The sequence below is a fragment of the Macaca thibetana genome, chromosome 1 (assembly GCF_024542745.1).
Source record: "Macaca thibetana thibetana isolate TM-01 chromosome 1, ASM2454274v1, whole genome shotgun sequence".
NCBI classification, from domain to species: Eukaryota; Metazoa; Chordata; class Mammalia; order Primates; family Cercopithecidae; genus Macaca; species Macaca thibetana.
The window spans coordinates 177,967,236-177,994,815 of NC_065578.1; the positions used below are offsets into that span (position 1 = coordinate 177,967,236).

The 27,580-nt window shown below is 38.2% G+C and overlaps 1 protein-coding gene across 1 annotated transcript; it reads left to right on the top strand.

Moving 5' to 3' along the window:
- Positions 1 to 6,579: 6,579 nt before the first annotated feature.
- On the top strand, positions 6,580 to 27,076 carry IVNS1ABP (influenza virus NS1A binding protein). The gene is made up of 15 exons (XM_050765700.1): positions 6,580 to 6,678; positions 12,301 to 12,528; positions 14,076 to 14,204; positions 14,416 to 14,585; positions 14,712 to 14,787; positions 15,920 to 16,093; positions 16,401 to 16,526; positions 17,901 to 18,008; positions 21,866 to 21,995; positions 22,234 to 22,458; positions 22,894 to 23,015; positions 23,109 to 23,235; positions 23,319 to 23,450; positions 23,573 to 23,746; positions 25,182 to 27,076. Exons 3-15 carry the CDS (start codon positions 14,094 to 14,096, stop codon positions 25,433 to 25,435), a joined length of 1,929 nt encoding a protein of 642 aa, XP_050621657.1. The 5' UTR covers positions 6,580 to 6,678; positions 12,301 to 12,528; positions 14,076 to 14,093; the 3' UTR covers positions 25,436 to 27,076.
- The last annotated feature ends 504 nt before the right edge of the window (positions 27,077 to 27,580 follow it).

Sequence of the window (27,580 nt, forward strand, 5' to 3'; positions counted from 1 at the left end):
CTAGCCCACTTCTTGGAAATGAAAAGGTACTAACTGGGTCTAAAAGGACAGGAGCAAGGTATTGAGAACACAGAAGTGCTATTGTGGGACAAGGGTGACTAAGGCATAGTGACCCAAATAAGGCCTGTTGGTACAATATCTTGCCGCAACAGTTTTCCTTTCACATTTTTCTTTTTAGTAAGATATTGGAGATGGTTGGGAAAGCAAACATTTCACTCAATAATTCTTCCCCCAATGGCATTGATTTTGGAGTAGTACAGTAGGAGGAATTATTTTCAAGGCGCAGGAACTTCTAGCTAATGGTTTTCTGACTTTCTTTCATAGTTAGAAAGCTTAATTCAGGCCGGGTGCCCTGGCTCATGTCTATAATCCAGGCACTTTGAGATGCCAAGGGGTGTAGATTGCTTGAGCTCAGGAGTTCAAGGGCAACATGGCAGAACCCTGTCTCTACAAAAAATACAAAAATTAGCAGGGGATGGTGGCACGTGCCTGTAGTCCCAGCTACAGGTAAGTTGAGGCTGCAGTGAACTGTGGTGATTGTGCCACTGCACTCTAGCCTAGGTGACTGGAATGAGACCCTATCTCAAAAAAAAAAAAAAAAAAAAGAAAGAAAAAAAAAGAAAAAGAAAAAAAAGAAAAAAGAAAGTCCAGTTCACTCGACTCTTATAAAACATGATTTTCTCCTTGTACTTTACTCTGCTCCTCTTTAGACAATAAGAATACAAGAAAGGAGAACTTGTGTTTACAACCCAACTGCTCTGTCCTTTCTGTTTTCTTTCACTGAAGTAGTCTCTTGACTTCATGTTGAGTGATCACTTTACACAGGCAACAGTTGGCTAGCTAGTCCAATTGAATTATTATTCTTTTTGTTTTTGTTTCCTGTAGCACTACTTCCTGAATAGTCCAACTGAATTATACTGGGTAACTTTCATTCACCAGGTATCCAGTTTTGAATGTGATCACAACAAAAGATCTCTTTCTGAACTGAACTGTATAGATTGTGCTATATGTTACCACACTTTTGTCTATACATTTAATTTAGTGACTACATTAAAAACTCAGCTTAGTATAAAGGCTGCTTATTCCATGCCTTGCTCATTCTCAGCAATCAAGTTGATTAAAAAATAAGTTTTTTTTTATTGAAGCCCAGGCTATACATCAGAGTTCATGGCTGAATATGACATGTCCAAAGATAGAGCAGGCTTGAAGGTTATACAATGTTAGAGGATACATGTTTGAATGACATAAGAAGTTTTAACTCCTAAGAAACTGTTGAAAGAAAGAGAAACTATTAGGGAATCCTGGTTGTTGGATGAGGAGGCTGGAACTGTTCTCAAAAACATTAACAGAAATTATTTTAGAAAACTGGCAAAAAGTCATTAGTAAAATAGTTTGCTGGGATAATGTAACAGCTGCCAGGAAGAATTCAAGACTAAAGTATTCTGAGGCACGTATTTGGAGAATTATAACTCTTGGATTTTTATTTTTTAGAAAGGGGGTCTCACTATGTTGCCCAGGCTGGTCTTGAATTTCTGGGCTCAAGAGATTCTCCCGCCTCAGCCTCCCTAGTAGCTGGGGTTATAGGCAGGTGCCACCTTGCCCAAATCCTTGGATTTTTTATTTTTTTTTTTAAGTACTCAGTTTGCCTTATTCTGATGAGGTATCTATGGAAGCCTTATCTGGAAAATGGAAGATTTTCTCTGAAAGGGAATACTAATTTAAAAAGCCTTTTTTTTTTTTTTTTTTTTTTTTTTTTTTACAGAGGCATCAAGTTCTCAATTTGTTATACATTGTAACACAATTTCCAATGACCTACTTTAGTGGAAGTAAGTATGGAAGTCTTAAGACTTTTCCCTAGGCTTTTTGTGCCTTTTATGACACTACCATTCCCTTGTTTTGGCTCTTAAGACACCATTAATATAACCTAAAAATATTTTCAAGTGCCAAAAGGAAAGAAGAGAAAGAAATTGAGAACAGCAGCACTGACTGCAAGGGATGAAAGAAATATATGACAGAAGAGTCAGTCACTTAGAGTACAGGAGAAACTAGCAGACTGGAGGAGGCAGGCAAAGCATTGCTTTCTTTGCCAAGTCACAAATTGGCAACAGTTTTTCATTAAGCAAATGACACCCAGAAAATACAGACAGTTGATCAAAAATAATGTAATGTGGCATAGAAGTTTTAAAATGTAAATAAGATTCCAACTGAAATTAAGACCATGACTGGTAAACTGAATTGCTAAGTAGTAGTATTGAATAAAATCAGCTTATCATCATTAGCATGGTTAATAAATAAGAGAGATGACCAATATATGAGGAGAAATGGAGCACGTTCACATGCCTAGAAAAGGCTTTTGTATTTGCAGTGGTTTTCCGGCTTCAGTAGGGGTACAAGATGCTAGGGTGTTTGTCAAAATGTAGGTTTCCAGGTCACTTTCCCAGAGACTAAACTTACCAATTTTAGGACAGGGTTTCTCAATCCTGGCACAACTGACATTTCAGGTGGAATAATTTTTTGTTGTGGGACCATGTCCTGTGCCTTGTAGGATGCTCAGCAGCATTCCAGGTCCAGTAGATACCTGTAGCACGTCTCCCCCAGTCATGTTTCCAGGGATTGCCAAATACTCCCCAGGGGAAAATTACTCGCTTCCTTTGAAAATCATTAGTCTAGGGTAAAGCCTAAGGACCTGCGTTTCTAGTAAGAATACACAGGTGATTCCAACAAATGTGGTCAGTGGACCCCACTTAAGAAACAATGAACTAAGTAAGGTTTTATGAGTTGAACTGTGTTCCCTCAACATTTGTATGTTAAAGTCCTAACCCCTAGTACCTCAAAATGTGACCTTATCTGGAAACAGAGTAGTTGCAGATTTAGTTAAAATGACGTCATACCGGAGTAAGGTGGGTGCCTAATCCAATTAACCCTGGTATCCATATAAAAAGGGGAAATTTGAACAACAGACACTCAGACAGGGAGAATATCATGTGAAAACTGGAGTTATGTTGACAAGCCAAGGAACTACCAGAAGTTAGGAGAGTCGTCTAGAGCCTTCAGAGGAAATAGGGCCCTGACAATACCTTGATCTCAGACTTCTAGCCTTCAGAACTGTAAAACGAATTTCTGGAGGGTTTTTGTTTTTGTGTTTTAGAGACAGGGTTTTACTCTGTTGCCTGAATGCAGTGGCACGATCACAGCTCACTGCAGTCTTGAATTCCTGGGCTCAAGTGGTCCTCTAGCCGCCACCAGTAGCTAGGATTATAGGTGTGAGCCATCATGTTTGACAATGTTCTGTTGTTTAAGCCACTCAGTCTGTTATGGCAGCCCTAGCAAACTAATACATCAAGAATAAACAAAACACAAGTCAGTTAAGGACAGAGACAACATCTGAAGCAGGATCAGGGTGAACAAGGAAAAGATGGCAGATTGACACCAATTCCTAATTTATCTTTCTCAGGACCTGACACAAAATAGGTACTCAAGAAATTCATACATTTTATTTTTATTACGCACTTTCCAAATAAAGCTTACCTAAGTACAGTAGTCACCCCCACCCCCTTATGCCTGGTGGTTATGTTCCAAGACCCTCAGTGGATGCCTGAAACCTCAGATAGTATCGAACTGTAAATGCACTATGTTTTTTCCTATACATACATACCTATGATAAAGTTTCACTTATAAATTAGGCACAGTAAGAGATTAACAATAACTTAATAATAAAAATAGAACAGGCTGGGCACTGTGGCTCATGCCTGTAATCCCAGCACTTTGGGAGGCCGAGGTGGGCAGATCACCTGGGGTCAGGGGTTCGAGACCAGACTGGCCAACATGCCAAAACCCTATCTCTACTAAAAATACAAAAATTAGCTGGGTGTGGTGGCAGGCACCTGTAATCCCAGCTACTCGGGAGGCTGAGGCAGGAGAATTGCTTGAACCCTGGAGGCCGAGGTTGCAGTGAACTGAAATTGTGCCATTATACTCCTGGTTGGGAGAGAGGAGCAAAACTCTGTCTCAAAATAAAATAAAAAAAAATAAAATAAAATAAAATAAAATAAAATGGAACAATTTTAAGAGTATACCATAATAAAAGTTATGTATGGTCTCCCTCTCAAAGCATCTTAGTGTACTGAACTCACCCTTCTCCTTCTTGTGATGTGAGATGATAAAATACCTACATGATGAGATGAAGTGAGGTAAATGACATAAGTATTGTGACATAAATAGAAAATTCCAGAAATAACTCATAAGTTTTAAACTGTGCACCATTCTGAGGAGCACAGTCCCCTCTGTCCCTGCCCAGACTGCCATTAGCCAGTTGCTGTCTGGGTTGTGAGACCGTTGCAGTGTGACAGTGCTTGTGTTCACATAACTATCATTTTATGTAATAGTACCCCCCAAATGCAAGAGTAGTGAGGTAATATTTTTGGGCCATGGTTGACAAAATCTTGGAAAGTGAAACCAAGGATAAGGGGGACTGCTACATTAAGAGCAAAATCTTACAACATAATTTGTTACTTTAAGAGGCTGAAATTAGCCATCAAGTTCCCTGAAAGGCAAATGGAATGCATAAGTTATGCCATTATTCATAGAGAAGGTAATAAGAAAATTTGAAATTCCATACAAAGCAAAAATACAATGAGTGTAGGCACACTGTAGCTTTAAGAAAAGTGTTGACTGTTTCAGGTCACAAAGGCACTATTTAGAGTACAGCAAGTGTGACCATGTATCCAACAGGCCATGCAGTCATGTGCCTACCCAGAGTGGGCAATTCACACTCTCCCACTGGAAGGATGAAACCCATTGTATTAAAAGAGCTTGAAAGGTACGTACCCTGATAGTTTCATTTGTAATAAAAGTAAACATTGCTGTCAGTTATTATCAGCAAGACAAAACAAGAGCGCAGTGTCAAATGTCAGTCTTTTTCCCCTTAAGAAAGATATAAAAATCACACTAATAGACATCTTAGTTCTTGTTTCATCCTACAATTGAATTCTCAGTGGTGGGGTCGGGGGAGACCTGCAAGAAATCTGTGAGGAAAAAAGGGGCGGGGAATAAGTCTCCTTGCCTCAAGATTTTAGAATAAAAAGTTGTAAACCTTCTATTGCAGATGAAGGCTCCCAAAATTTATTTTTCCTGCTTCCATAAGCATAAATAAAGATAAAAACGGGAAGAGGTATTGACAAAGAGCTCCTAGAATGTCTACAAATTTAGGTGAGTGATCAAACACAAAGTTAGGCCTAGACAGCTTAAGTGTCCTCCACAAATCAGGATAAGCGTAACAGGACATTAACCTGGAAGCCTTTACCAAACTCTAATTTGGATATAATTTTACCTCACTACATCCCGCTCCTTCAATCAAAAAACCTTTCCTGCCTGCCCTTCAGAGTCCACGAAGTTGCTGCCAGATCCCAGCTTAAATCACGTTTCGCTTTCACAGATCTCCCTCCTGGGCAAGGTGGTGGTGTGGATAATGAAGTCTGGCACCTGGTCTAAAGGGCCCCAGGAGGTTAGGATAGGAACTACCACTTCTCAGGCCTGTTTTATTTTTCCGGAAGAGGGCAAGACCAGTAGAGAACTGACTCAGCGTCTCCAACAAAAGGAGAGCTGCACGCAGACAAAACAAACCCGGGGCGGGGGGGTGGTGAAAACTGGAAGTAAACTGGTGTTTGTGGCACCACTGATAGTATTATACCTTCTCTGACTTCTCCAATTGTTTTTTTCCCCACGTGACTCAATCTTCTCACCCAAACCAGGCCAAATGAGGGGTTAGTTGTTCGACTTCTTCTGAGAGTGCCTCTCTTCTTTCTCACACTCTGCAAGCCTCCTCCCCGCACACGCCACTTCCCCCCCGACCCCAAAGTTAAGGACTCATGCCCAGCTAGATCCTAATGTCCACGGCGAGCAGCTGCAGTCTAGGGGGGTTGCCTAGAAGTAGGTCTGACGCCGAGCAATCTAATCTCCCACGTCTGATCTTTCAGGCTATTGTGCCTCGAGGGGAAGTCAGAACAGGTGAGGGCGGCTGGAGGGAACCAGTTCCGGGACAGGCAACGCACTGGACGAAGTGAGGGTGTGGGGCAAGAAACGGAGGGAGGGACAAACGCGCGATAAAGAACGAGGGCGCCCCCCGAGCGCCGCCTATCTCCTCAGATCACCTTGCGCTGACCTAGTTGCACCGAGAAAGAAGGAACCCCAGTCGAAGAGGGAGGAGGGCGGGGCGGGATGTGGGCGGGGCCGCGGGCGGGGGCGGGGCCTAGAGCGGGATCTTTATGGGGCTCGCCTGTGATTTGCAGATGGATTCGAGACGGAAGCGGGCTGGGAGGGGTTGGCGGCGGCGGCGCACGTGGTGACGTGCAAGGGGGTGCGGCGCGAGCGGTCGGCGGCGGCAGAGGCAGTGTCTCCCGGTCGCGCGTGGAGGTCGGTCGCTCAGAGCTGCTGAGCGCAGTTTCTGCGCCTGCTGCTTCGGCGCGGCTGTGTCGGCGAGCGAGCGAGTTCCCGCGAGTTCTCGGTGGCGCTCCCCACTCCTCTCAGTCTCCACGGACTGGACCCTTGTCCTTCTACTTGACCGCTCCCCCCTTCCGCCGCCTCCTGGCGCCTTCCGTTGGGCTGATTCCCGCCCGCTTCCTCCTGCTTCCCATCGAAGCTCTAGAGATGAATGTTTCCATCTCTTCAGAGATGAACCAGGTAATACGCGCTGGTTCTACGAACTGCAGATGAGGGACAGGGCGCGGCTAGAATCCGAGATGAGGGGATGGCGCCGGCGGATGGGAAGAGGGTAGGAGGCGCGGAAGCGGTGTCCTCATCAGAGGAGGCAGCCCCAAGCGGCGGCGGCCGCCGCCGCCGCCCTCTGGGACGTGAAGCCCGCGCCGCGCTGGGCCGGCGCTCCAGCGCTGCCATGGTTGCCGAGTCGCGTTGGCGGCCGAGAGCGGGCGCTGGCCGCCTCGGAGAGCGCGGAGGCTCGAACCCCTTTTCTGCACTGGCGCGGGGGAGGCAGGCTGGGAGGAACGAGAGTTTTTTGCTCGAAGGGTTTTGGGGGGCCTGGTTAGGGCGCCGCCGGGAGGGGATGACCAGCCGGAAGGAGGGCGCGGGACTCCCCGTTCTTGCTGTCAGAAGCGGACGCCTCTCCTTGGGTTTGCCTGGGGTGTGGGATTCTCTTCTGGAAGAGCTCCCGGGACTTGGCGCGTGTGGGCGGGCAGCCAGCCCCGGGCCTGGAGTAGGGTGGCACGGAGTCCCCGATCGCCGTGGGCCGCGGGGTCCTTTGTTCCCGCTCCACGTTGCCCGCTTTTCTTGCCAAGCGCGGGGAGAAGGGGGCGGGAGGAGGGAGGGAGCGGCTGCCCTGACGTGTCGGTACTGAGTGACTGCAGGGCTGGCCAATCCCGGGCGGGGGTGTGCGGGCGCTGGGGGCCTCGCCTAGCAGCCTTCGGAGTGGGCGCGGGCCTGACCGCGCGCGGAGGAAGGCCTGGGACGCTTTTTCTTTTTTATGAAAGAAATAAGTGGCAAGATTTGCTCTTTTTCCGTCCCTCCACGCTTTTGGTTAAGTGTCTCTGATTATAAGCTCTTGATGATAGATAGGAAGGTATCAGGCTGAGGGTTGAACCTAGGGTAAATTGAACCACTAGTTGAGAACTACATTTACTTCCCCCGCCCCCCGCCCCGGTCCGTAGTGGACGTATCTATTGGTTTGAGGCAGCTGACATTTCAAGGAGAAATGCAGATGTCCAAGAGGGCGCATTTTGTTCATGTCTGTTGCAGTGATGGAGCTTTAGAACACCTTGGCGTCAAGCTATTCGTTGAGTGTGTTGTGATCTTCTGTCTACTAATAGATGACAACTCTGGAAGCCTAGTACCACTCTTAACAGATGAATAAGTACAGCATAGACTAGAGTGCCACAGGCCATGCTTTCTTTTAATAATTCTAGCACCAGTGATTGATTTAGGAAAAACAAAATACTGATGATTACTTTTAGGCTAAAGCCTGCTGACACTTCTGTCTTAAAGATACTGAAGGAGTAGTTGTATTGGTTAAGTCTGGACGTGAGGTAAACACGGACTTTAGAATTGGATTGAGACTAGTATCATTTAATGCCAGCTGGCAGGCTACTTATCAAGTCCATAATTTGGTAGCCAGAGGTAAACGGAACTTGAGCTACTGACCAAAGAGAGCCCTGGAATGGTTTTCCTGTGTTTTCCTAATAAATGAAATCTCTAGTTAACTGATAGATACTAATTTCTATAGCCAATAATTTGTAGTTGATTTTCTAGCTTTCCCCCCAAGACAAAACATTTCAGGTTTTAGTCTTAGTTTTAAATTAGTCTTTTTGGCTACTTGGTTTTGGAAGGTGGGATTTTGTTTTTCTTGCTTGAAGGATTTGTTAGATGGTAATTAAATGTAGTTTTGCAAATACGTTTTTAAATATGCTTTCCTGTTAAGGAAGTATCTTAATAATTGATATTAAGATGAAGTAACTCTAAGTAAGTCATTTCATCCACTTTTTAGCAGTGCGATTGTATAGTCAAATCCTGCAAATAGGAATTCTTAAAGGTTGGGGGTCTTCCCACCATGTCATGTTCTAGTGTGTGTGTGTAAATTGAAGTATTGTAAGAGAGTGATTTCTGGGTTTTTGTTAGAACAACAGAAAATACACACTTGTAAACTACAAGTTGTATATCTTGTAAATGTTTCTGAACCTATACTTAACATCATACTATTATATTTTTGTTATTAACATGCAGATACCTCAGCATTAGAACGTCTCAAACCAAATTCTTCCTTTCCTTCCCTTCTCCATGTAGCAAACTATAAACGACTTTGTGTTACGCTTTTTGGTAACTGATTTTAATAAGGATACCACATATCTTAATTTTGATAATTGATTTTAATAAGGATGCCACATATCTAAAATAAAATATCTTAAGTCCTCACTGCCTTAAAGGAGCACGGGTGTACAGAATCTTAACTGCCCTGTTTCCATGCTTTACTCATTCCTCTAGACCATCCCCAACATTTCTGCTAGGATGCCCTATGCCTCCTTGTTTAAATCCTTCATCTGCTTTCCATGCTTAGCATTGTTTAAACCTTGGAATTAGGCTTTCTTACTTCGTTGCCCACTATGACCATATGCATCCTGCAAATCTACAATCTGTTGAAACTGAAATAGCTGCCATTTCTGGAATATATTTGCTAATACCTTTTTTCCTTTCTGTTCAAGCTATTTTCATAGCTTGTTTTATCTTTCTGACTGCCCTGTGAAGTGTTCAAGGTTAGAGAACTGAGTTAACTTTTATTGTGTTATGATACGAGCATTCCATTTCAGTTTGTGCCTTCACATTTGGTGCAAATATGTTTGTGTTGTTGTGAAAGAATTACAAAACTATGAGCATTGGATGGAATGAATGAGTTCAGTGAGTTTTCATATACATGGATGGTGAGTGATGGTGGTTTTAGAGGTTACATTGGAAAGCTGTAACTTCTGGTTTTAAAAAGATTTGTTGATTTACTTTGTATTATAAAGTCTTTCCTTTAAAATTGCAGTTGATGGCTACTTGGTGGGAGCTGACTGCCCTCAAATGATTGCCTTTTGCTTTATCTTGCTCTTACTGAAGGCCAGAGAAAAATGTTAGCAGAGGACATATTGTGCCTTTTTAACAACTTTGATAAGGCCTGTTGAATTGTATTTCAGTTAAGCTAATCTTTCTGGGCTGTGAACTTCTTCTGGGTGTTATTAAAGCAGTTTAATTACTCATTTATGAGTCTTCAATATCCCTTGCAGTGGCCATAGAAGTATCCTGAATTTATCTGAATATATTGCATTAGATCCTTGTTTTCAGTGTGTAAGAATAGTGACCTAGGTGTAGATTTAGTTGAAAGTATATTTTAAATACCAAATAATTCTATGTTTTATATTCTTATATGACTCTGGGATGTTTGGGCTTTTGGTTTGGATTTTCAAAGAAAACAATTTTCCCCATTTTTTAAATTCCACTAGTTATCATGCTTGAGTTTTATAGACCAAATAAGATCCCCTGTCAGTTTGGGGAGTAGTTTAAAACTCTTGATTTGCCCTAGCTCACTTTAATGAAAGTAAATGTGAACTTTCAAAAACATGGTTTGCAACAGGAATTGATCTGATCCCCTCCAAAATTGATCTGATCCTTGAGGTGGGTGGGAAGTAGGAATATAGTGTATGAGGACAATAATTAAATAAAATAAGTTTGCATTAACTTAAATGTCATCTAGATTTGGGCTGGCTTTTAAAATCAGGTAGCTTTGTACTCTGATCAGTAGATATTAAAGAGATGAGGTTCATATTATGACCTTGATGTACTAAAAACGAGGTACTAATAATCTGTCATGGAATTAGAGTAAAAAATAAATAAAAATCAAGTACTAAATATAGGATTCATTTTACTACAAAACTCATAATAATATTGTACAAATTTGTCTGATGCAAATTGCCCCAAAAATTCTCCAGTGTTTTCTCCAAGGGCTGCGGTAATTTTAACCATTTTTTTCCAAAATAAATTTTAGGTAGAACATTCAATTTGTCAAATATAGTAAATGGATACCATTTTTGTTTTTGGTTAGATCAAGTTTACAAGTAAAAAATGAATAAAACTGGTCAAAGTTTAAAATAGTACCTTCATATTATCTTTTTGGCTTTTCAGAGGATGCATTTTAATATAACAATTTGCATGGGGACTCCTTCCTCTTACTCTTATTTTAAGAGCAGTTTATGAAACTGAAGTTAGGAGTTGCCAACTATGCCTGTGAGTTGACCATGCCAGTATATATCATATATATATGAAAATTTTCTTAGCTTGAGCCAGGTCTTGGCTGAAAATGTTTGAAGGTTTCTTTAGGGTAGTGTGTTCTCTCTGTGTACAAAGAATTGTGTATATTTGGAAAACATTTGCTAGAACTAGTTTCTTGAGAAAAGCCAAATTAACTAACCTAGATAAAAGGTAGAGCAGAGGAAATCAATATTACCTAATGCTGTGATACAGTTTTAATGCAGGGGTAAGCATTCATAACAATCCCAACCTGAATTGGCATTCTTGGGTTTCCTTGAAATGAAACCTGTTACAGAGAAACCTGTTAGGACACATGTTGAACTAAACATAGTAGGTTTGTTGAATTTGAACTGGACCAGCCTGCAGTGGAGTCCCGTGGTAAGTGATTATTCACTTTGACATAATTGTTAGATTTAGAATTGTTGTATTGATGTATAAGACAGATAATATATCCATAAAAATGAATATATTTGCACATATTTCAGGTAAGTTATTTCTTAGTTCTGGTTTCCAGAATTGATAGTGGTGTAATAGCAGTTCAGGTGATTAAAAAATAAGTACCATCTGAATTTGACACTAGTAATTGATGATGTGAAAACGAGGGAGGGAGAATAGGTAGGAGGACTGATTACCTTGAAGATTAGGTTTGAACCAGAATGATTCCATTGGTAGTTTATTACGGTATATGAGAAAAATGATCATACAAAGCACAGGCATCAGTATTTTCCCTTCTGTTTAGTTTGTTCTAACAAATTACTCATCTTTATGTTCAAGATTTTAGGCTAGTCCTGGTAGAAAGGAGATGGGATGGATACAAAAGATGAACAAGACAGAAGCTTTGCCCATGAGTCAAGGAAGATAAACAAGTATATATATAAATACAGCATGAAATAGACCAGCTGGAAGATCATAAATACCTCTCAGAGAGGGTTCTATATGTGGAACATGAGGAGAAACTGCTTCCCAACTGGGAGCATTTGGCAGAGGCTCTATGGCTGTAAAATTTCCTCTGGCATAGGTTGGGTTAAGGGCCTTCCAGGTAGAGAGAAGAACTTGAACAAACTTAACAGAGTCTGGGAAGTGCAGAGTTCATTTTGAGGAACAGTAACACAGTATATATGCTTGGGAATAATGCCTAAGGTTGCTTGCTGGCTCAAAACAGATCGCATGTTGGCATATTAGTTGGAAATTAATAGTAAAGAATATTAGAGTTAAACAGTATTGACATTTGTTCTGTAAGTCTTGTGCTTTTAGACCTCATAAACACGTCATTAGTCCCCGGTCTTTGGGAAAGGACCGGCTTTTTTTTTTTTTTTTAGATCACTTGGGTTGTTACAAGTTAAATGAAAAATGTTTATGTGGAATTGCATTTGTGTTCTTTTTTTATGTAATGCGAATATTTTTGCCATTTAGCTCAAATCTCTTGAAGATCAGGACTTGTTTTACATGATCTGCTCTACCTAGATCAATGAGTCTTTGATCATTCTGAATAACTCAAATTTATCATTGTTATAGATTATGATGCACCATTATCACAGAAGAAATTCGTGTCTATAGCTTTTAAGGACTTGATTACATCATTTTCAAGCCTGATAGTTTTGGAATCACCATTAGAGCTTAAGACACATCTGCCTTCACTTCAACCACCTGTCTTCATACCCTGACGAAGTGCGCCTTTTAACACTCCTTTGTCCTTGGATTACTTAAGAGTTCCCAGAAATACATTTGCCACCAACAGAGTAGGTAAGTGAATATTCTCTGCCTAGTCCAGTATTAAGACATATTGTTTTTCTGAAGACGATATGTCGAGTACAGTAAACCTTTCATACTTTTTTTTTTAAAGGCAGAGAAGTCAGTAATCATTTGAGTATAAAAAACATTTTCGTATTTTTCTTTTCTATATTTTGACTTCAAAGTAAAATTTCTTACTGCCTTTTTTTTTTTTAAATTAGAGAGAGAGGCTCTCACTCTGTTGCCCAGGCTGGAGTGCAGTGGTGGGATCATAGCTCATTGCAGCCTGGAACTCCTGGGCTCAAGTGATTCTCCTGACTCAGCCTTCCTAGTAACTGAGACTAGAGGTGTGTGCCGCCACCATGACGGGTTTCACATTTTCTGTAGATAGAGGATTTCACTGTGTTTCCCAGACTGGTCTCAAACCCCTGGGCTCAAGCAATCTTCTTGCCTTGGCCTCCCTATTACTGTTCTTTATTTTGTTTTTTGAGATGGAGTCTCTCTGTTGCCCAGGCTGGAGTGCAGTGGCACAATCTCGGCTCATTGCAACCTTTGCCTCCTGAGTTCAAGCGATTCTCCTGCCTCAGCCCCCACAAGTAGCTGGGATTACAGGCGCCCACCACCACGCCTGGCTAAATTTTGTATTTTTAGTAGAGACAGGATTTCACCATGTTGGCCAGGCTGGTCTTGAACTCCTGACCTCAAATGATCCACCTGTCTCGGCCTCCCAAAGTGCTGGGATTACAGGTGTGAGCCATAGCGCCCGGCCTATTACTGTTTTTTAATTATGCATTTTGTGTAGTCATTAGTCAGTTGTTTATAAGTAATGGTAAAATGCAAAAAAGTTTTAAGTTCCCATTTATATTTATATAATCTGATGAGATAAGTGATTTAGAATATATGAAAGGAACAGAATATAAGTTCTTTTTTAATCACTTATGTTTCAAAACATTTATAAAAATCATTTTGTAGATACAGTGACAAGACTAATCAGACTTTTTAAGTCTGTGTATATGGCAAGGGAGGAAGAAATTAGGCAATTTTCTGCATATAAATCTTGACTGTATATAATTTTGAAGACTAGGAGCAAATTGGGGGCCCTTTAAGGAAACTGAAAAGGGGCAGATTAGGATAAATAATGGTTTTTCTCGCTTGTGGGTAAAGGAATGACAGGAGCCCAAATCCAAGGAAACCTATATGTACTGGCTATTTTACCCTTTCAGGCTTTTAGGTTACTTGTTATATGGGTTTGGGCAGGATGGAGTTTCATTTCCTTCCCTTCAGAATCAATTTGCTTAATAGGCATGGGAACCCAGCCAAAATTGTTGAGATAGCTGCTACTGTTTGAATCTTTTGAAAGTCTTATGACCAAAGTATTAGGGAACAAAGACTTGGACATTCAGCACAGGTGTTGTTTCAGCTATGTTTTTGTGTGATGAAATTTTTATGTATCATTTATAGGATGGAAATTGAGAATAAAGAGACTGTATTACTCTTTAGCATTATATTTTCAAAACCATTATTTGCAAGTAAAATAACTTGGCTTTCTTTTCATTTAGCCAAATTTATAAGGAAAAATGATTCCCAATGGATATTTGATGTTTGAGGATGAAAATTTTATTGAGTCTTCTGTTGCCAAATTAAATGCCCTGAGGAAAAGTGGCCAGTTCTGTGATGTTCGACTTCAGGTATTTAAAACTTAATTCAAAATTTATAGAATTTTTTATTACTAAAAGCCATAAGTTCTTAGATTTGCTTATTTTCTTTTACATAGGCATTTAATGAAATGATTTTTTAAAAGAATACTGAGAAATGTAAGATAAAGCAATCTGATGTAGTAATTAGCTAGAGAAGCACATAATCCACACTACTTATAATTATAATTCTTCATAATTTCAGGTCTGTGGCCATGAAATGTTAGCACACAGAGCAGTGCTAGCTTGCTGCAGTCCCTATTTATTTGAAATCTTTAATAGTGATAGTGATCCTCATGGAATTTCTCATGTTAAATTTGATGATCTCAATCCAGAAGCTGTTGAAGTCTTGTTGAATTATGCCTACACTGCTCAGTAAGTACATTTGAAGTAAACCATATAATTAGGGAATATCTTCAGAAAATTCCAAGTCTTGCTACATATATTTAAATTAAGTGTGTTTTAAGGCTTTGGTATCATAAATAACTTTTTTTTTAATAGGTTGAAAGCAGATAAGGAATTGGTAAAAGATGTTTATTCTGCAGCAAAAAAGCTGAAGATGGATCGAGTAAAGCAGGTAGAGTATCAGAAGTAAATAAAATCACTTATGGAGTCTTATTTTGTGTTATTGCAATGCTGAATTTATCATGAAACATCTTGTTAGTCTCAAGGAATTGAAAATGTCCCTTTTTTCCCTCAGAATAATCAATATGTTATTTTAACTGTTTGGCTATAATAATGTAGCAAGATCACACTTCTCAGATAACTTGGGCTAAAGTCTTACCCTTTCAGCAGTCTTCTCTGGTAGGGTGGCTATGTCAGCCTTTGATAGCATGAATTAAAATAAATGTTTTTCTTAAGAGTTAATCACATAACTTATGTCCTCAATTCTGTGTTCTCCTAAACTTCCTGTGCTCTCTAAAAGTATTCCTTCTAGAATTTAATAGTAAAAAGTACTTTTGGAAAATAGGCATTTAATCCCCTAATATATGGGGGCCAGTAAACTTAAGGCCTACCAGCCAGCTGCCTATTTTTATAAAGTTTTATTCCAGTACAACCATGTGTGTTCATTTACATATGGTCTAGGCTGCTTTCCAGCTACAATGACAGAATTGAGCAGTTGTGACAAACAGTATGGTCTACAAGCCTAAAATGCTTTTACTATCTGGGCCTTTAAGAAAAAGTTTGATTTGCTAGCCCTTCTTCTAATACCACTCCTTGGCTCAAAAATCCTTCCTTAATTTACAGCATGTATCCCTGAATTTAGTATTCTAGATTTTCCCTAATATAGTTGCTGTTTTTCCAAAACTATTTCCTAGTTATCTTTTCTCCAACCAAATTAAATTGTTTGCAGCATCTTCTCTACTTCTGTCTGCATTCAATATCAATATCATCTCTCCTGTAGAGCCCAGTTCAGATACTGTTTCATGAAGCCTTACCACATTATTCTACTTGAAAATACTTATGTGAACTTACATAGCATTTCAATTTGTTGCATCTCTCCTTAAACTAAAACTTAAATATCTGTATAGCATAATTTGATGTTTATCATTTGTATACATGTTATTACCACTATTACATTTGTTGTATTAAGACAGTGATTTTTGCTTCATCTTTGTATCTTCATATAGTGTTTACCACACTGAACATTAAATATTTGTTGAATAAAAGATATGTAAGTGTTGGCACTCATATATTTCTTTTCCAAGGTTTGTGGTGATTATTTACTATCAAGAATGGATGTTACCAGCTGCATCTCTTACCGAAATTTTGCAAGTTGTATGGGAGACTCCCGTTTGTTGAATAAAGTTGATGCTTATATTCAGGAGCATTTGTTACAAATTTCGGAAGAGGAGGAGTTTCTTAAGCTTCCAAGGCTAAAGGTAAGGAGTGAACTCTATAAACAGATGTATACTATCTAGTTCCAGGCATGGAATCTTGGTCTGTGTTTCAAGCAAGTGAGTAGTGATTATGAAATGGTACATTGAAATTATACTGTTGTTCTTATCAGCATAATGAGTTTCTACCTACCAGTTTGTTTACTTTGTTTTTGATTACTGGTTCCTTACAAATTAGAGTAAATGTATGGAATGAATTGTGCATCTGTGACAACTTTATTATGAAATTGGGAATTAAGCTGAGAACTAGAAGCCCAACACTGATCCATGTCATTGTTTTTTCCAATTCTAGTTGGAGGTGATGCTTGAAGATAATGTTTGCTTGCCCAGCAATGGCAAATTGTATACAAAGGTAATCAACTGGGTGCAGCGTAGCATCTGGGAGAATGGAGACAGTCTGGAAGAGCTGATGGAAGAGGTTAGTTTTAAAGTAAATGGGATTCAACCACTTTTAAAAATTATTTTGCTATAACATGAAGGATTCCCTTTCACTTTTATTTTATAACCATGACCCTAAAGAATTTAAATTTTGCTATAGGTACCCCTAAGCTGAGAAACAGGGGGGGTGTCCAGGTGAGCTGAATGAACTGTTCAGTTTGGTCTTCTGCTTTTCTTTTTTTATTTCTTTGCTTATTATGTGCTGTTAACTTTCTTTAAAGTAGCTTGTAATTTGCTTTAGAAATGGGAAGTGGTACTGAAATTTTCTGTAGATTCTTAATTTTTCTTCACAGGTTTTTGCTTTAAATTTGACAAGTAGGTAAAAGCTTCTAATGGTTGTTCCTCCCCATTGATTTATCTCCCCATAGGTTTATTAACAAAACTAGGATACCCAAGACTGAAGAAACAAGAAGAAACCTCAAGTGTATTGACACGTAAAGAAGCAGCAGTCCTGCCCCAGTTCTCCTAAGAAAAATCCGCTGTGGGCAGAGAACGATGATGATTTAATGGTGTTTACTCCTTTACAGGATTCTTGTCTTTAAAGCTGTGTGTTTTTCAATGGTGTTGTTCATACATATAGTCACTCACTTAACTTGGGCTACTTTTTAAAAAAATACACAAGATAAACAAAATTGATGGAGAAATGGTGGGAATTGAAAACACGCAGGTGGAGCAGTGGAGTAACCTTGAGTTTCTCTCTCCACTTAAACATTTCAGAGTTCCTTTGAGAGCTTACCAAATCTGTTAGGCCTGCAGAAACACTGTCATCATTATGTTCTAAAAGGGCTAACAGATTATCTTTAAATTCTATGATTCCCACTTGAAAGTCAGATGCATTTGCTATATATTTGCATCTGTCAGTGGAGATAACTCTACAGCTTGCTTGAAATTTTGCATTTGTTTTTTCTTTGTTTTTCTTGACATTGCTTACAGGAAGGAAATATGTTTATGCAAACCAGACCACTTATCTGCAAAGGTGTAAACTATATTCAGTATTTTATTGTAAATATGTATATTATTTAAGAGTATATATTGTACTAGTGCTTTTTTTCTTACTGTTATATGATAGAAGCTATGAAAAAAATGAAGATTTCTTTCAAGCCAATCAAGCCAACGACTCTTCAGCCAGTATTGAAAGATTTTGTATTTGATTTTGGTTTTTTGTTTTTGTTTTTTTTTTAATTTTTACCACCATGACATGTATTTTTCTTTACCTCCGGATCCTGCCAGAGTAATATGTCAAGAAGTTCAAGAAGCACACTGGAGGTTACCTTGAGGCGTTTGTGTAATCTGCATACTAGTGGAGTAGCCATGGTGACCGTAGCCACATGGGTGTTCTGTTGCTGTTTTGCAGGTTCAAACCTTGTACTACTCAGCTGATCACAAGCTGCTTGATGGGAACCTACTAGATGGACAGGCTGAGGTGTTTGGCAGTGATGATGACCACATTCAGTTTGTGCAGGTACACATTGCACAGTCTGAGGTAACCTCAGGTTAAAATTTGACTAGAGAATTTGATAGCATACTTAAATTTTCCTTTAATAAAGGAAAGTAGACCAATTTCATTGGTATAACTGGACAGAAACATTTTTGGGAGAAAACAAGCATATCTTAGAGTTAGTATTTTTGCCACATGAAAAGATATTAACGAATTAGGAAACCCCCCTATTGAAATTTTTTCCTCATAAAGCAGGAATTACAAATAGTAAAGACCAATAAGATGGAACAATATAGAAATTATTTGGGAAGATTATGAAAAGTAGTTGTTTGTGGCAGGCATGACTGATAAACTCAGTTTTTTTAAAAAAGGGGCAGGGGGACTTAAATTGTTGATGGCTATGAAAGAAATTTTGGATGTTACCTTAACTACTGAGCTGTCTCACTGGAAATTAGAAATGGTATAGGTAATGGACTATACAATGTAATAAGTTTAAAAGTGGTTGATCATATGTTACAACCTGATCTAGATGTTTCTTAACCAAAATGAATTAAAATATAGTAGAGTTCCACTGTGCCGATTGAGTTACTTTGCATTTTATAAAATCCAATTTCATTTCTCCCCTACGGGTAAACACGTAATTATTCAGACACATTATCAACAATTACTAGAGAACAAACTTCTCAGGTCTAAACTTTTTAAGTTTATGGACAAATACAGAAAAGTACACAAGTCATAATTGCCACACAGTGAACCTACCAGTGTAAAAACTACCCAAATCAAGAAGAGAAGGTTTCTAGCATCCTGGCAGCCTTTCTCTTGCCTCTTTTTATTTGGCCTTTAGCTCAAATTATGTTTTTGAGGGACAAGCTATAAAGTAGTTGACTCAACCCAGACTGAGGAATGCTTTTCTTTAAAAATCAGAGGGTAAGTGGTAGACTTAGTAGTAGCCTATATGGTTACAAATTATCAGGTGTTAGCTCTCTGGTGTCCTGTGGCAATAGTGGGTGAATATCTTTATTTTCTAAAAGTTTTGGAATTTGAATTAGTTGAGAACTTAGTTTGTACATTTTGAATATATTGAGGATATTTTCCCCCTTAACTCTAAACATTTCGAGTTAACATTTTAAAAGTATGTTTTCAACATGCAGAGAGGTTGAGTGCCCAATAAATGGCAGGCCATAGTTCGGTATGGCAACACAAAAATGTGTCTAAGAGACAGTTTCTGCTTGTAGGACCTTCTAAGAGTGGGCAAAACAATACAGGCTTATAAGGGGTAGCTATGAAAGGCCTAAAGGGGAGGACACAATGAGACAGGAGAGAAGCCAGGGATATTTCACACAAGAGGTAACTTTTGAGCAGTCTTAGGATTTAGAGGAGTCTGCATAGCAGATAAAGGGAGAAGTGTTAGATAGCAAAGAGTATCGAATGGGGCTTATACTTTATCCTATAGGCAGTGGGAAGCCTTAGGTAAGACTACAGTGATATGAAAGTTATGCATTCACAACTTTAGTAATAGTGAAAAACTGGGGAACAGTCTAACTATTAGGTGGCAGTCTCTGGGCTGGGATATTCCAACTGATTTCTGGTTTTTTATTTTCTCAAATTGTTGCCTTGGACCCTTCCTGTTTTTATAACCAGATGCAGAAGATCAATAAAAGTTTGAGCCCAGTTTATAGACTATTGCCAGTAGTAGTTCAGGTTTTAAAAAAATGATGAGGGCTTAATCTAGGGGTATGAAGGAGAAAGGATGGATTTTTTATGTATGTCTATAAGTAGACATTTATATTAACAAAGGTTGACTTAGCAGGCCTTAGTGATTGCTTAGCAAGATGAGGGAAAAGGAAGAATTTGAGAGTAAGTGGGATTCTGACATGTGTGACTCATTAGAATGTGATGCCATGAATAGAGATCATGAATTGAAGAGGATGAGAGGGACACATGTTAGACTTCAAGAAAAGAAAAAGAACATTGAGAAGAAGCCATTAGAAAAGTTACAGGACAATAAGAATCTAATCATGTTGTAAAAGCTGCCTAAGGTAGGAGAAGAAAATTTGAAGGAGAACTGTACACTAAACTGTACACTGTCAAATCCTCTGGGAGGTCATGTAAAATAAGGTTTAGGGATATATCCTTTACATATAAAGGATTTAACCAGCATTTCTATATTATGTTTGTTATTAGGCATTGTTATGAAGCATTGCTATAGGGCCTTTCTCTTCCACAGTCATTTTCTCTTAATTATAGTTTGTATATTAGAACAGTTTTCTTACCCCAATACAGCCTCAATGTAAGCATCATCCATTTGTGATATTTGGATCCCTTCTTCCCATAGGTTGGGATGAGGTTTTATGTACATTGTAATTCATAATAATAGATAAGGTTAGATAAGTCTAACCTTATTTTTTATTCTTAATATTCATAGTATAAAAGTGATATGAACAGATGCATTCACAACTTTAGTAACAGTGAAAAACTGGAAAACAGCCTGTCATAGTGTAAATCTGTTTCATACTATGACGTAACTTGTCATAGTATAAAAAGGGTGGGGTTTATCTTCATAAGTCCTAGTCTTTCTTTTAGCTGTATTGCCTTGGGCAATGCGTATCTTCTTGAGTTTCAGTATTTTTATCTATAAAATGGGTAGATAATATCACCCTCATTGGACTAAAAAAGATGATGTAAATAAAGTATCTAGTAATACCTAGGTACATAATAAACATCTAAGTGGAATTTAATGATAACCATTGATGATATATTCCCTGCCTTTTCTCAGAATAGCCTATGTATGTTGTAACCACACTCAGGCCTAACTTTTGATATAGCTTTTTCTTATAGCTTCAAGTAGCTACCAAAATCTTTTTCTCTATTACTTGTTATGTGGCTTTTTGCTTCCACTAGCAACAGAAATTTCCATTAGAAATTTTACCTATCCTTGTGGTCTGGCCGTCTGGACCAGCACAAGTGGGATGAGCAAACTAGGCCAGGAGCTGAAGGTGCTACCTGTTCATTTGGCAGTTCCTCTCAGAGTAGTCTTTACTCTTCCAATTCCAAAAGATCATATCCTTTGGAAGTGGCAAAGGCTAAAGTAATTGGAAGGAAACCATCATGGAAAACTCATACATGAGAACACATGTGTAAAGTAGTTCTCTTACAATTATTTGGATATTGGCAGCTTTGTTCATTTCTCCCTCTTTAGTGTTCCTGTATATTCTACTTTTGTGAATATTTGGTTGTTTTTAGTAATGTTTCATTTCTGATTACTGTTTCTTGTGTTTTGATGTAATTTTGTCTAGAAAACCACTCTATAATACCTAAAGAAATATTCTTTTAAGTGTTTCTTGTAATTGCCACTTTTTTCCTGTAAAGTACTTTCAGAGAAACCGGATGAATCTATGTCTGCTTACGTTTTGCTGGCATTGTATGAAGGATACCTGTACATATGATTTAGTTAGGTTTGACAGTTTCATGAAAATAGTGGGTTAAATGTATTCTCTGTTAATTCATACTATTTTAAATTTACAACATTCTTTTAGAAGATTCTATACTTAATATAAAAATCTGTGAGCTTATATCAATTATAGATTGGTTTTTTCTTTCTTCTATTGAGGTCTTGATTTGCAACATGTTTTTCAAATTGTTAAAATTGAGCTTTTTCTTACCTAGGGTAATTGTTTAGGTGTAGTTGTCTCATCATTAAGTGGAGGTGGAAGTATGCCAGTAATTTGTGTCATTTGGAAAGTGCTGGCTTGAGTTAAAGTTAGTGTCCTATAAATGTCATATAGGTGAAGGATACTCAGTGTTGTGGAATAGCTCAGGAACAAAGGTACATCAGATGTGGTCTTTGGCTAGGTTTCTGTAGCTACCTTTTGATTTTGCAGAAAAAGCCACCACGTGAGAATGGCCATAAGCAGATAAGTAGCAGTTCAACTGGATGTCTCTCTTCTCCAAATGCTACAGTACAAAGCCCTAAGCATGAGTGGAAAATCGTTGCTTCAGAAAAGACTTCAAGTAAGTATATGGCACTTGCCAGTTGTTTTCAGCTTACCTATGTTTAAGAAGGAGTGTTGCCAATTTAATACCTTTTAAATTGACTACTCGAGGAAAAAACTCAGAAGCAATTAAATTTGGAAAATGAGAGCAGATTGTTCCAGTCTGGGATGTGGAGACTGTGGAGTCCAATTCAGGATCATATACACCAACCAAAAGTAATAATTACATCTTAAACCTGGAATTCTTGTGCTTACAGATAACACTTACTTGTGCCTGGCTGTGCTGGATGGTGTATTCTGTGTCATTTTTCTTCATGGGAGAAACAGCCCACAGAGCTCACCAACAAGTACTCCAAAACTAAGTAAGAGTTTAAGCTTTGAGATGCAACAAGATGAGCTGATCGAAAAGCCCATGTCTCCTATGCAGTACGCACGATCTGGTCTAGGAACAGCAGAGATGAATGGCAAACTCATAGCTGCAGGTAAGAACAGAAGGATGAGTGACATAACAGAAGCAGTCAACTGGCTAAGCATGTAGATGGGCATTTTTGTAACATGCAAACTTTCAAAAGAGGGTTTAATATGCCATCTTTCATGGCAATCCAGTAAGACAGGGAAATAACAATACTATTGAATATGGCTAACCTTCAGTTCAATGTCTGTCTCTAATTTAAAAAAAAATTATGTCGTGGCTAAATTTTTCTAATTTTCAAGCCAAGACTTAAGCAGTTTACTTATACTGATAATGTTATTTTTTTAGCTATTACAAGCACTTAAGTTAAAAGATCAACTAAGGCATCCCTAAAAAGTTTTAATACTTTTTCTCATTGTGCAGATTTCTTAAACTTACAGGACTAGAAACCATGGCCCAGTTTAATACTTTAAACATAAGTCTATATGGTTTTATTTTTTACCAGGTGGCTATAACAGAGAGGAATGTCTTCGAACAGTCGAATGCTATGACCCACATACAGATCATTGGTCCTTTCTTGCTCCCATGAGAACACCAAGAGCCCGATTTCAAATGGCTGTACTCATGGTAAGCACATCATGTTCCAGGAGCAACCTATATTTAGCTTTTTCCTCATAACTTCAGGATATTGGAAATTCTCATCTCTCACTTTTGGCATAGGGCCAGCTCTATGTGGTAGGTGGATCAAATGGCCACTCAGATGACCTGAGTTGTGGAGAGATGTATGATTCAAACATAGATGACTGGATTCCTGTTCCAGAATTGAGAACTAACCGTTGTAATGCAGGTAATAATTTTCTCCTGAGATATCCAGTATTTAAATATGATAAATAAATTATCAATATATAACTTTATTTTATACTTACATAGGAGTGTGTGCTCTGGATGGAAAATTATACATCGTTGGTGGCTCTGATCCATATGGTCAAAAAGGACTGAAAAATTGTGATGTATTTGATCCTGTAACAAAGTTGTGGACGAGCTGTGCTCCTCTTAACATTCGTAAGTTGATTTTTTTCCTTTTTTCATTTTTTTTTTTAAAGACCTTTAAATTAACAGTATGTGTAGTACACACTTAAAGTCTGGGAGATGTAGCAATAATCTTGACTTGACTTTTCTTGTAGGGAGACACCAGTCTGCAGTCTGTGAACTTGGTGGTTATTTGTACATAATCGGAGGTGCAGAATCTTGGAATTGTCTGAACACAGTAGAACGATACAATCCTGAAAATAACACCTGGACTTTAATTGCACCCATGAATGTGGCTAGACGAGGAGCTGGAGTGGCTGTTCTTAATGGTGAGTGTTGAGATTTGGAGAAGTGAAGAGTAGATAGTGGCAAGACTTTGTTCTAAAACTCTGAGAGAAAAGGTCAATGATAACTATAGTTGTACAGTTAAGAATTCAGAAGCAGTCATCTCTGGTGATGCAATGGAGATTAGGGTGATTTGTCCTTTAGAAATACATTTGCTAATCAAAGACTTATAATACTTGATATATAACTTAATTTGCCAGTCTTTTGATGGGTGCACTGAGTGAATTTCCAAGTCATTTTCTTCTATAAAACATATCCATACTGCATCATCTTGGATTTTGAGTTTCCCAGAGAACCAGAATTTAAAGAATCTGATCTGCAAAACAAAGTAAATGCAAATCCCTAGTCTTTTCCAACTGTCTACTCCATACCTAATTGGAAATATAACCTTTAGACTATTTTAACAAGTTTCCAAAGTATTAAACTTTTTAAATGTAGACATAGCTTTCTTTCCACATCCATTTTATTGACTTTTATTTAATGTCTAAGTATATAACCATAATTTAAAAGTTAGCATTGTTTTTGGTACCAGGATGAATTTTAGTAGGCTTACTACGGCTCAACTGGTGAAAGCTTAAGGGTAGACACGGCCTATTGGCCTAGAGCCTTGTCAGTGTGGTTTACAGATACATAGAATGCAAGCTGGTTAAGTGATGGTCAAATGAAAAAATAATGAATTTGAGAATCAGTAATAAAATTTTTTCTAAGCTACAGAGTATTTATTGCTAACATTTTATCTATTTGAAAATAGTCATAACTCTGTTTCCAGGAGAAATTTCTGTACCACAATCATTTTATTTTGTTTTTTAATTGAGACATAGTCTCACTGTGTTGCCCAGGCTGGTCTTGAACCCCTGGGCTCATGCAGTCCTCCCACCTTGGGCTCCCATAGTATTGGGATTATAGGCATGAGCCACCGCACCTGGCCCCAAAATCATTTTATACAGTTGGAAAGCCCTAAAATATTTTTCTGCTTTCCTATAATCTGAGTCTTAATTCTGTACATTGGGCTGATACAAAGTCCAGTGCACAGAACTATTCTGGTTTGCTACTTAGTAGCTGCATCTGTAGGATAATTGACCAGCTTCTTCCTGCTTCTTTTCTTCTTTGAAATAATAGTAGTAACTACCACAGAGTTTTTGTGAAAATTGTACTTTATTTAGATGCTGCTACTGCTTCCTCTCCCTTCCCCTTTTAAGTTGCCTAAGTTCCATATGGGAATGGTTTTTTTATTGATTTGATTCCCAGCTCTTAGAGAGTATTTGCCATATTAGTAGCATTTAATAAATTCTTTTTGACAGAATGAACAGGCATTTCTATTTTAAAAACCACTGATTTTTAAGCAAAAGACAGATTTAGGGGAGTTTTACCTTATTATACTTTAGTCTCTGGATTTACCCCATGTCATTTCTCTTTTAGGAAAACTGTTTGTATGTGGTGGCTTTGATGGTTCTCATGCCATCAGTTGTGTGGAAATGTATGATCCAACTAGAAATGAGTGGAAGATGATGGGAAATATGACTTCACCAAGGAGCAATGCTGGGATTGCAACTGTAGGGAACACCATTTATGCAGTGGGAGGATTCGATGGCAATGAATTTCTGAATACGGTGGAAGTCTACAACCTTGAGTCAAATGAATGGAGCCCCTATACAAAGATTTTCCAGTTTTAACAAATTTAAGACCCTCTCAAACTAACAGGCTTAGTGATGTAATTGTGTTTAGTAGAGGTACACTTGTGAATAAGGAGGGTGGGTGGGTATAGATGTTGCTAACAGCAACACAAAGCTTTTGCATATTGCATATTATTAAACATGCTGTACATACTTTTTGTGTTTATTTAGAAAGGAATGCAAAGATGAAGGTCTGTTTTGTGTATTTTTAAGACTTTGGTTATTTTACTTTTTGGAAAAGAATAAACCGAGAATTGATTGGGCACATTATTTCAAGAAGTCCCCTGTCCTCCACATTTGTTTTGCCAATTTGCACATTAAATGACTCTTCCCTCAAATGTGTATTATGGGGTAAGAGGGATAGGGTTTAAAGATGTAGACAGTTGGGTTTTTTAAGGGCCCTTTTTCAATAACTGGAACACTCTATAACAAAGGATACTTATTTAAATAGATGACATTGACTATTTTTGTTTTTATTAAAAGGAAGCTGACATGCCTACCAATATTTAATCTTTTATGATTGCCTTTTTATAACTTTTTATATTCTCAGCAGAGTGCTTTACCTATTGAAGTAAAATGTGGCAGGTTGGAGTTATTGAAGCAGAGTGGCAGTCTTCAAGTTTGCAGAGTAGGGGTCTTTTAAACTCTCTGAGTGCAAACTTCAGAGCTCTTGCCTCAGCTGCAGTTTTTTTCCTTCAAGAATGCAGTACTAACATTTATTTGAGTGGAGTTACTGAACAGTAACATAGGTGTGATTTTTGGTATTTGAAACACTGGTTTTAAATATTTTGACTTGTTGAGGGTTTTATATAGCAAGACATATAGCAGTAAAAAATAGTGTTTTATCTTCTATATAATCCCTGTTTTTATTATTAACAATCCTAAATAGCAGCCCTCAATTGTGAAAAAAAATTATTTTAAACTACATTAGGTTGTGAATGCAGGTTTTATCAGAACTATGTTTTTGTTCAGTTTATCTGTTCTTATGGATAAATATTGGTTGGGATGACTTGGTCTGTAATGTGTAGTGCTACACACCTAACTTATGGTGCCAAAATAGCATGTCCTAATGCTTGCTGCTGATGCAAACACATTAAAGGTACTTTGCAGGAAATCCTTGCACCATGGGATTAATATCCAATTGCTGCTTGTACACTCATTCATTACTAAAAGTTTTGAGAAATTTTTTTCCAGTAATGAGCTTAAGAAATTTGGGGAAAATAACTCACCCGGCATCTTACATCTGAAATAAGGAATGATTGATATAAGGTTTTTTTTTCTCACAGAAGATGAGGCACACAGGAACCTAATGGGCCAACTGGGATGAGATGACTATTCAGTGATGACTATTCTGAGATGACTATTCAGTGGCTAACTTGGGTTAGGAAGAAAATAATTAGGTATTTTCTCCAAATGTTCACTGGTACTCTGCCACTTTATTTCTCTCATCTGTTACACAAAGAACCACCAGGAAAGGAAATCAGTTTGGTTGGTAACTCTGTAATTCCTAACACTGGTTTGGTTCTGGACTAAAACTACATTGACAGATTGAATTTGCCTAATATGATGACTGTTTTTAATATGGATCTGTATGTGTTCTATTCAGCACAAGGAAATAAAATTTTAGTTGAGGATTCAGCCTAAAATCCTTGAGATCACTTCTCATTTCATAAGTGACATGCTTAATGCAAATAATATATGCGAATACTTTGGGTCAAAGTTTTCCTGCATTACCTTGGATGCCAAAGAGGTAGTTTGGTGGCCAAAAAGTATCTTTTTTAAGAAGCTGTTGTAGCCAGTCTTCATGAAGATGAGAAGTTTCCGTAAATGAAAAAAAGAAAAAACAGTACTCAATGGCCATTTGTTACTGTTAATCCGTATCTAAAAGGTACATACTTTCTTCAGAGAGGCAGAAAATGGCATAGCCTCAGCACAATTAAAAAAAACCTTTTTTAACCAGTAGGAATTTTTTAATCGTTTCAAAATAATATTGGTAATACCACACTTCTGGTCGATTTTAATAAAACACTTGAAATCTCCTAAAAAGGTAGCAAAACTATAAAATATCTAAAATTAACCAAATATTATTGGTTATACTTAGGCATGGATCTTTTATTATGAACTTTAAATGTAGGGTTCTGATTT